At 36.0% G+C, this 11,485-nt stretch overlaps 1 protein-coding gene across 1 annotated transcript in view; it reads right to left on the reverse strand.

Moving 5' to 3' along the window:
- Window positions 1-4,895, reverse strand: part of LOC108689523 — a 16,287-nt gene extending 11,392 nt beyond the window's left edge. The window contains exon 1 of the mRNA XM_018196312.1: window positions 3,597-4,895. Within this exon, the coding sequence (XP_018051801.1) occupies window positions 3,597-4,651 (1,055 nt within the window). The 5' untranslated portion in view covers window positions 4,652-4,895. The remainder of the gene's footprint in view (window positions 1-3,596) is intronic.
- Window positions 4,896-11,485: the final 6,590 nt, after the last annotated feature.

The raw sequence follows: 11,485 nt of genomic DNA on the forward strand, positions 1-11,485 counted from the left end.
CTCTGGATTCTCATACTTTTTTGCCATTAGATATTCTTCATCTTGAGTATCTTAAAATTTAAATACTTTTAACTTTAATTATTTATTAATATTTATTAATAATTTATTAATATTTAATATATTTATATTTTATAAATATTAAAAAAAAATACGTATATATATATCTAAAAAATGTTTATAATTATTTACATTAGACATACGTATTCCTATATTGGAAAAAATAAATCAAAAAAATTTTCTTAGATTAGAAAGTTAATAAAGAAATTATAATCTCAAAAGTTAATAAAGATTTTGTTGATGAAGAAACTCAATTGAAACAGGTTTTGTCTTCCCGGAACAAACTATTTATGTTTCTGTTAATGCGTAAATATTTTCGGAGAAGATTTCAACCGTTCGGTCACAGTTATCCGAAGAATTTCCGTCTTAACTGAGATTTCCTTTGAAATTCTTAGATTTTATAAGGCCTTTGTAACATACAATCTTTCCCTATACTTTAGATTTATTTCAGAAATAAAAACTTTGTAAGAAATTGGAAAGTGGAATAGACAAGATCACCGATGGTAAAAGAAGAAGAGAGTATCCGCCATTTAAATAAAAATTAAATAAAATATTTAAATAAAATATTTGAGACAATTAGACAAGGAAATATCTAGTCTTCTGCATCGTGCAAAGATGCATTATGTAAATGCATTTATATAGCAATATTGTTACACACAGTTGTAATTATAATAAATTTAAAAAGAAAATGCCTAAAATAATCTTTATATCCATATTTGTACAAGTAAAGGACAAGTCAAGAGCGCTTAAACGTTTCGTACCAGTCTATTTGGACATTTCTAACAATGAAAAGCGCAATACTATAGGTAGAAATAAGAGAAATAAGAGGAAGTTATCCTGTGCGTATTCCTGCACTCTTTTTGTTTTATTCATTCTCAAGGCGATCATTAACGGCCATCTACCTGCTCTACGACTTTACCAACTCGGGATTTCCTCGTCCTTTTCCACTGCGGCGAAATGAACTCTTACGCATTCCATTACTGCGTACGCGTTCATTACAATATTTTTGATAGTTCATCCCATGCAAACGTTTTTGCCAATTAACAGATCAAAAAAAAAAAAAAAAAAATCAAACAAATCGAAAGATCATCAGAGTAAGATAGAAATGTGAAATAATTTCTAAAATGAATATTTTCTTTCAAATACCGCGATAAGATGTACACACAACATGAATATCAAGTAAATACACCAAGTAACATAAAAATGTACCACAAGCATTAATGAGATAAACCACACTTTTAAATGTTCAGTATTAATTTTCGGCAAAAAAATATTAATGTAATGTTCTTTACAAAAAAAACGTGCATCTCTTCTGTGAGATATTCCTATCTTATATCATATTTTTACATCCTCGTCTACGAAGTAAGTGTGACAGCAATCAACATAGGTGTTCATGTCCGATGTACCCATGAAAAGAAGTCATGCTTCAGGAGAGATCGCATCAACACGTTTCTTTAACGAGGATAATTTCGGGGTGGTGATGCGACATTACGATCTACTGCGTTTGCGTTTCGCTCTGATTCTCGCGTGCAATTTCGTGCGAGCGTACTACACGCACACACACGCGAACATGAAGGTGAATTTTTGCGCCTCTCTCCGTGAGAAGAAACGCTCGCACGAATTGGTTAAGGCACTGATATATCTTGTCGAGAGCGCCGCCGATCTCTGTGCGTTGGATACGAGATCCACCTGTGTACGAGTATATTCGAATGCGTACATGGATGGGATATGCATGGATGAGTGGGAACCCATTCCATCCCAACGCGTAAGGACGATCTTGATCGTGAATGTCGGTGACGTGAGATCGTATGAGAAGGAACTTGAAAACACTCGCGAACGGGCTCGATTTGCGTAAATCGCTTCCCTTGATCCCGCGGGAAGAATTCTCTTTGAATAAGGAACTCGATGTGGTATCCTTGTATTATAGATCCTATTATATCTAAGTCCTATCGCTTCCTGTATAATTACCAGTCATTATTACATGTATTCGTGCAAAATTCGCAAGATGTTACAGGATCAAATTTTTTGCACATCTGATCTCGTTTATTTTCTTGTTTAATTAATACTTAAAACACTAAATAAAATAGAAAGCTGATTATTAAATTAATTAGAACTGATTTAGCTACTTTCGATTTAACAATATAAAGTACAAAGAACGCCAAGAAATCTTTGCAGATTTCTGTTCGATTCAAGTATTTGAATCTTCAAATCAGAAGTAGCTAAATAAATTCTAACTTATTAAATTCTAATTTAGTAGTCAGCTTTCTATTTTATTTTTAAATATTTGTAGTCCTAATCTCTCAAATTCAAATAAAATTACCGATAAAAATTTTAACAATCACAATATAAAAAAAAAAGAAAGGAAAATAAAACGCACGATCGCATTCGTATGAAATTGCGCGGTTTGCATAATTTTACACGGATATCAAAAATAATATTCAAGTAACAGCAACAGCAGCAATACTCTTCGATAAAAAGACTTTTTCCTCGTCTTTCTTTTTTCGCAAATTGCGGTTATTAGCTAAGATATCGGCGCTATTTGCAATGTGCCGAGTCAAGACCATTAACCGTTTATTAAGCGTTTTAAGTAGGATTACGAAAGAGTAGGATGCGTACCCTTTTACCAGCGTATAAAGGACCGAAATTTTCCTCGACGTTTCGATGCCGGCACGTAATACCGATAAAAACCTTAACAGACATAACACGTATTAAGGCCGAAACACACCAATCGTAGCGATCATCATATTCTAAAACTAACAGTAAATCCGCATCGTATTTATCTATACAGACATCAATCTTTAATTTAAAAAAAAGCACGACATATTTATAATAATCTTTAATTTTTGTTCTCAAGATCAGTTTTTTCTAGATCAATTATTATACAAGGATTAATTAAATCGTCAAATTTGAAAATTTCTATTAATCAATTATATATTATTATTGTGTAATATCACATAATAAATGATAATATTAGTAAACTGTTAACACAAAATATAGGTAGAAAGACCTTGATCTTGCAATTTGCAAACATCAAATTATATAGCACAAGTGCGAGTCGATCTTTAAACGGTTTCGTAACGTCGTACTGGGCCCAGAGGTCACGACAGAGATGGGATTATTGCGCGCCGATCGTTCCGAATCAGTCGGTCGCCGTTAAACGCGCAGAGAATATCGCCTTCTCTTACTACGTTAATTAATTAAGAATCTCGGCTTGCTCGTATGGAGTCACGCGGTTCCCATTAGAGCTTAAAAATAATTAAACTGAATTCCAACGTGTCAAGGCTGGCGCATTGGTCTCGTATCGGTCCTTTTCATGTCGTTCATTAGTCATCAAATTCATTGATCTCGCGATAAACCCGTTAACAGCCAGAATTCTTTCTTTCAGAAGCCTTATTAAAGCCTTTTTATTACATCAATTTGAATATCGAGATATCAGATCAAAATAATAACAGAGTAATAGAAAAAGAGAGCGATAATCCTAATTTTAATTATTTCGAGATACGAATATCGAAAAAAAAGAATGATTTTGATCAACTTACCGGTGACCCTGATACGAGGTCTTGACAAGCTTCACCGCGAAAAGGAACTGTATGGCGCAGACCAGCAGGCAACAGAGATTGAGGGACAGGGCGAGGGCGCATAACGCCAGGGTGACCTCGTAGACGATCACAAATTCCTCCGGGCTGATAAGGCTGTTGGACGTGACAGTGAGCGGCGAGATCTTCAGTAGGAAGATAACCGAGAGGAGAGCTAAAAGTAGGGATACCAGACAGAGCAGTCCGAGGCTCGTTAGCATCTCCTTCACGCCAGCCGCATCACTCCGATGGAGATTCCTGGATAGGGACGAAGACCAGGAGGCATTGAGAGGTATCACTGTCGGTCCACCAGCTACTTGGCTGGCTACGACAGGAAGTGCAGATGTGGCAGGCGCGGGTGACGGTGTAGTCTGACTCGGTAATCGCGATAGCCTGGAGATATCGAAGCCGCCGTTCGCCTTTGGCCTCTCCTGATGTGAGACATTCGTTTGCGAGATTACGGTGTGGCCCAACTGACTTGCTGAGACGTTATGGTTATTATTGTTGTTACCGCCACCATTATTGCCATGGACGCCACCGACCGGACTAACGCTGTTAACCGAATGCTTAGAGGTTGACAGAGTTGATACGTTAAGCGCATGCGAATGGTTCAGGCGTTGTGACAAATTGTTCACGCTCAGCTGAGAATGGTTCAACGGATGCCGATGTGTCGATGAAGGAGTCGTCGCCGATTGATGCGCGTTCGACACCGTTGTCGCCGTTGGTCTCGCCACGGAATCGTACACGTCGACTCCGCTATTGTTACCGCGATGCCCGATGACACCACTGCGTGTCCCGGTGCTTCCGGTGTAGTGATGATGATGAAGATGCTGTTGCTGCTGCGGTTGTTGCTGCGACTGCGGCTGTTGCTGCTGTTGCTGATCCTGGTGCAGCGAGCTGTTGTGTAAGTGGTGATGATGGTGTCCGCCGTGCAACGAGCCCGAGCTCGTCTGATAATCATTGTGATGATGCCTGGAGCCCGTTGACGACGGCTGCCCCGTCAGGATGTGTTTCAGCATTACTCGACACACTGGTGTCACGCGGAGTGAGGCTTCTTCTCTTTTCTCCTGATGTGATAATCCTTACATGGCGATCTCGGAACAGAATACTGAATTGCACTAAATCCACCGTCTCATAGCACATAGATGTTAACTTTGATCTTCTTCATATTAAATTCGTCATATTACAGGATGTCACTTTTTTCTTCATCACGTTGAATATCTCACGATGAAACTAATTGTCTATCAAAAGAGTTTCCAAATCACATAAACACATAACACGTTGAATTCAATTCTCTTCTTTAGATTCTCCGTGATGAACAATATCACTTCTCTTTTTCACACTACGCGAATGTTTCGTATAAATGATAAAATTTCTAAACTTCGAAGCTACACTAAGTCTACTGTGAATTAATGTGCAATTCATCAATTTCAACTTCTAATTTCATTTTTGCTTTCTTGAAACTCGTAGTAAAATAAATCGCTCTTTTAAATTCAGGCCTTCTTTATTCTAAATACGTAAAGGCAGGTTTTTTGTTAGTTTTCCGGAGCTACTTTTCGTTCGTCCCGATTAGTTCCTTAAAGATAGAAGGAATATGCATGAACTTGAAGCTCATTTGAACGTTACGTTCCCGGACTCAGCGAATTGCTGCACACCAGTTGCTCCACCATGGCGATGGCATCCACCAGACGGCGGCGGCGACTCTCACATATCGGGTTCACAGCGTGGAACTATACGACGACAACGGGCAGTGGAGCGAGTTCGCTAAGGACATGATCAGTCGATCTGCGAAAGGCCTTCGTCTTTCTCTTTCTCTTTCTTTATCAACGACGACGCAATCAGTCGATCAGTGCGTTAAGGCGGCTGCAAGCTCGGTTTTCTATCACCGTCTTCTCGTTGGATACGCACGAACTCGTCAACCGGCATGGCTTCCGAGATAGTGCCGGCGGTGCCTCTGCAACAGGTCGGAGAAAATAATTAATGGACTGTTCACTCTCCGCTGTCGGTCGGAATAGTCGGACCGTAAAAAGAAGGATAGATACGGGGTATAATCTATACCTTGACCAACAACGAAGAAAACGAATGTCTCTCTCTTCCTTCCTCGGTGTCTGTGAGCTTCGCGTAAGCCAAAATATACGCGATAGATCATACGCGGTGAATTCTTTTTCAAACAAGATGGAATTAAAAAAAATTTCACACAGCTGATAAGAAAGTATATATAAGTACATGACTACTCATATTATTAGCTTAAAAGCATCAATTGAATGGAAATTGTAAACGGATTGTTATATATTACAACAAGAAGTAAAGTAGGTGACACATCTCTCAAATACAAACGAGAAGAGAATAGCTTCGTTTTAACGGACTGCATGCCAGTTGCATCGTGACGGAGCGCTTTAAAGCGCGACTAACACAGAATGTAACGTGAAAAGGAATCGAAATTATAGTCGTGGTTTTTGCAAACGTTTCTCAATCAAAGCGTAAAAGCTCCTCGACATTTAACGTTTGTTTTGTAATTCCAACTTGTTTATGATTTCGAGCAAACCGTGAGTATATCTTTTCAAGATGTAATTTTCTGGATTTAGAGCACTTTTCTTTGCATATATATATATATATAAGGTGTATCTGAAATAACGCCCACTAATCATACAGTGCTATTCCTAATAACAAAAATTGAGTCGAAAAGTCCTCTACCATTTTGCAATTTTCGTAATATCTTTTTTTAGTTATCTAATGAGCAAAATGTCTAAAATCAACGTATTTACACAACTTTAAGATATCTTAAAAATTCTTTAAGAAACATCTTCAAAATATTTTTCATAAAGAACACGGAAAGATATCTTAAAATTGTCTTATACATCAATTTTATTCATTTATTCGGCAATCTTTCGAAATTAATATCTCATTAATTATTATGAAAATTGCAAAATAGTATAGGATTTTTCTCAATTTTTTGTTAGGAATAGCTCTGTATGATTATTTCAGAGACACCTAGTATATCTTCGTATATCATCACAAAATTAATTGTTAGTTGGATAGTACGCTATTACATTGATGATATTTCTTCATCGACTATTTCACAATTAGTTGTCTAAATATTATATTGCATAGAAATACAGATTTATATATTGAAACACATAATATAGCATCATTTTTATACAGAAAACTAAATAACACATGTATTGAAGTCACTTTATACACGCTCGGATTTGCAGTGTAATCTGCGAATTCTTTATTATTGAAAAAAAATAATATGTAAAATTTTGAATGTTTCATACAGATCTCAAGCAAAATGTACTCAGTGCAATATCACGGCATATATCGAAGATTGGGAACTCCATGGCGAGGACGCAGCAGCGTAATTAGAAAGATCGTAGTGGTACGCGTAACACTTAGCGGGCAGACGATGACCTTTAGTGAACACACGGCTGTACTTGCGGAAAAGTCGCATCGCGAAGTGGCATGTGGTTGAGAGGCGTAATATCTGATCGTGAAGAATCCAAAGACAAATTATAATCGCATAAGATAAACAAATTGGGAGAGAAAACTGATTGATCTAGCGATATCAATTCTTCACGTGAGACAATCGATATTTCATTTATCCTGTACTCGTGTTATTATCACTTTCTACGACCACGTACACAGCTCTCACGTACCTCTCTCAAAGAGAGAGAGAGAGAGAGAGAGAGAGAGAGAGAGAGAGAGAGAGAGAGAGAAGCACGTTGTTCATACATTTCCTCTCACTCGGCACGAGCGGGTCACGCGAACTCGTCTCTGTGCTTACCTAACGGCATAGAGTCATCTAGAATGTAATTACAATTAGAAATTCTCCTGTGTATTTTGTGAGATATTTCTATTAATTAGAATATCATCATGCGGAAATAATTCTTAAATTAATGTACATCAAAGTTTAAATATAATAAATAATTTTGATGATAATTTCAGTAAATATTTTCAAACTGACGATTCAATTAAGACTCTTTCACTTTTATATTATTAAAATTTTAATTTCAATCATCACATTTCATTAAAGTAATGATTGTAACTTTTTCTTCATGTATTAATACGTATTAAATTAAATAAATATTAATCTGAAAAAATAAACTTCATTGTCATGTTCATTTCATGCGACGCAACGATTTAAATGGCCGGTATGTATACTTTATTGAATATGTTATTGCTGAGAGCTATGAAGAGACTGTCATTCCGGATCGATGAACTCGATTGTAACTTGGCACCTACAATGCCTACATGTCGCAAAACCATGTTTATGGTGTGGGTTTCATTTCCATCCTGTTCGCATAAAAAATGTTTTAATATTTCTTATGTCATGCAAACAACTCCGAAATACCTGGAGAACGGAACAATTGTTTTCCGAAACGCGAATGTCAAGGAAACACGATCGATTTGCTTGCTTCCCGCAACTTTTCGCGATGCTAGATCAACGTTGTATATTTCGGCCACTTGTCAAAAAATCAACGTTAATTTCCAATCGAGAAATTTATGTACATTACGAAAACTGTTTCGAAGTTACGTATTTATTCTGCCTTATTTTACGAGATTTCAAAAATTCTTCCTAGAGAAAAAATTCGAGCATTAGGCATACACAGATTCAGGTCGTTGCTAAAGAATGTCATATCAATAAATAAAGTCCAGGATACATCATCATAATTAAAAGCAAGCAATGTAAATTTCTCATATTCACTTTTTATTTTTAATAAAATTTCCACAAAGTAACAAAATTAAGATGCAAAATTATTTTTCATTGAATTTTCCGTTGCTTTTATTGCTGCGTTATCTTCAAATCTACTTGGAAGTTTTCTTCGCTTTGTTCTAACTCAAATTTGTGACAACTAATCATTTTCTTCCGCGCTCTGCAGACACAGAATATAAAAGATCAAGCCCGTGCTATACTAGTTGTAAAAATACATTTCTGTTCATATGTATAAAATCAGTTATTCGTCGTTCATGAACCAATTATACGTTAAATGTGGTCCTACGTGCATCTCTCATCATCACGGGTCATCATCATACTCTGAGTCTTTATCGAAAGCAATCTTTGTGGCGTAACATGATTCGATCCCGCAAATTCCTCTCCTCTCTCTCTTATCCTTTACCAACCGCACGATACACTGGATCGCGTGCTACGATCCAGAACCGCAAGATCAGCTATCGTGAGCCGCGGGCATCTCTGTCTCTTTCTTTCGCTCTCTCTCTCTCTCTCTCTCTCTCTCTCTCTCTCTCTCTCTCTCTCTCTCTCTCTCTCTCTCTCTCTGTCTCTCTCCGTTGTCAATAGTCAGGCTTGACTCATAGAAACGGGTTCCGCTCGCATTCCGGACATCCAGCTTGCCACGGCAGAAAGTACATCGCCACATCGATATCTGTGCGCGTGATGAGCAAGATTCCGGTAAAATGCAGTTCACAGAGAACGCTCACAATGTACATCGAATTTGACAAAAGGTTCTGCAACGAATTTGCAGGAAAATGCAAAATAATATGTTAGATATTTGAATTTATATTTTTACCCCTTTCAATTCCGTTTAAATTCCAATTTTTATATTTGTTGTTGCTTTAATGTCTTTAAATTTATTTATTTTTTAATATATATAATATATTTTTTAATATATATATATATACACACACACTTCTGAAGAGCAAACCAATGCTTAACTCAATTATTTTATTCTTATTGATAATAATTTTTCCATTTACGCTTATTTGCCTTTTATTTTTGTTATCTGACTTTTTGATCGAAAAAATGTCTATCATTAGTCTCGTATAATTCAGAGTATGTAGTGAATGTCATATTAATCGACGGACACATCGAGATAATCGGTATAGACGTTGTTCATGATTGTAAAGTGAAAACGACGTATGGATTCTAGCCGCGCGAATCGCTAGACTAATACAGAGTGTATTTAAGTTCTCCGACTCTATGCGTCGTGCGTTTATTTACGGCCGCGTAATTTGCATGGAAACAGAGAGAAGCACGGCTTGAGGAAGTCGCTTATTAGTAGCAACCAGGATATTATCAGCACGATGCCATTGACATCATTACCGTAATTCCCATCGTTTCATTCACATAGTGAGAATCTCTAACCAGAATGGATGATGTTCGCTTATATCGCATCGCATTGATTATTTGTAAATTTATTATTTTGTATTGTAAATTGCAGGTTCCTTTCAACTTTCAACGACGAATCAATCCAAGCAATTGATCTTATATCAAATTCTATCTTAAATCAATATTTTATAGTAGAAATTTATTATATATTAGTAAAAATATGCAACTAAGAAAAAAATCAATGTTTCTGTATGATATTATTATTATGATAATCTAACAAAATTATTTTCAGATACCTATATTTTTAGATACTTCAGCAAAACTGTCCTTTCCGTGAAAGAGTTGAATTTCTCAGAAGCTAAACTAATTCTCAAAGGCTCAATTAAGAATTAATTTCATATATTAAAAAAAATATATACATATATATGTACAAAAATATATACTTTCTTTTATAATATCAAATGTTTTCTGAAAGGATAAGATTTTAATCATCAATTAATTCCGTTGTTTTCTCCGCGTTCCATTTGCAGATATTGTTTCAGCGCTCATAGCGCTCGGTCAACGAAATTATGGGATTACGTGTGAATGTGAGGTTTCTTCGGCTACGACCGAAGTCCTATATCGTTCTTATCCAATTTCACGACTTCGTCATCTTCCAACGTGGCTTCGTTTTTCTCCTTTTTATTTCCCGTCGACGTTCGCGACCAACCGGCTCTTCTGGCTATCGCACCCATATCAACGATCGATATTTAAGAGATAAATCCCTCAGACAGTAGGATACGCACGTACTTTTATCCTACTTAATGTATATTCAAACTATAACCGCTTTAATTGCACCGCGACGCAATTTATTGAACGCTTGCAAATTATTTTTAAACTTCCATCATCGGTTATTAGGCGGAATTTATTCTCTGAACGATATTATCTCGATATCCATTTGCATTATGAATTACATTAATTCATCCTTTATAAGATAAGAAAAAACTAGTATAGTGATGTTGAAACAGTGTCAGGCATTTAAAGGCAAAGAATATAATAAAAAATAATTTAGTTATTTATTACAAATATTACTCTCTCTCAGGAAGAGATTTTAAAAGATATTAAAAATAAATTCCTGTCGTCTAAAGAATTAAATCAATTCTTTAGATGAATATTCATAATTCTTTCAATTTAATTTGCACGGATTATGATCGAATGCCTATACATTTGCATTTGCAAATTTCCAAATTATTTTATCTATTATAGTCTCAATATAATGAATAAGTGTTTTTTTTTAAATCGGTAATATATTTTAATTTTGTCTTTTACGTCTAATTTTCGTCTTAGATGATAAAATGATAAATATGATATATTCACAGGCCATCTGGTACCCGTGAATATGAGACTCGCGAAGTTGCATTAATGATCTCCAGCATATAGCGGTGTGATTCCCGGAAGATGTGTCGCCATAACATAATAACGCAATCCATGAGACCATGTCTAATATTTCAGATTGGAGAACCAATGGAATTTGGCCTTTACAGACAGATTCCTTTGAAAACATCTAATGACCATGTATCTCGTGCAGGCCGAGTACTTAAGTTACCGACGCGCGAAGGGGCACCATAAATATATATGCTCGTAACGCGCCATCGTTCCCGAAATTTATTTCCGTTGTCCTTTAAAGGCAGATCGCCAAACCTGTTGGAATTATCATGAACGAAGAAGATCTTAAAAGACCAAATACAAAATCGAAAGTAAGTATTTCTTGAACAATTTCTCAATATTAAAAAAAAAATATATATATATA

Source organism: Atta colombica, unplaced genomic scaffold, assembly GCF_001594045.1.
Source record: "Atta colombica isolate Treedump-2 unplaced genomic scaffold, Acol1.0 scaffold105, whole genome shotgun sequence".
NCBI lineage: Eukaryota > Metazoa > Arthropoda > Insecta > Hymenoptera > Formicidae > Atta > Atta colombica.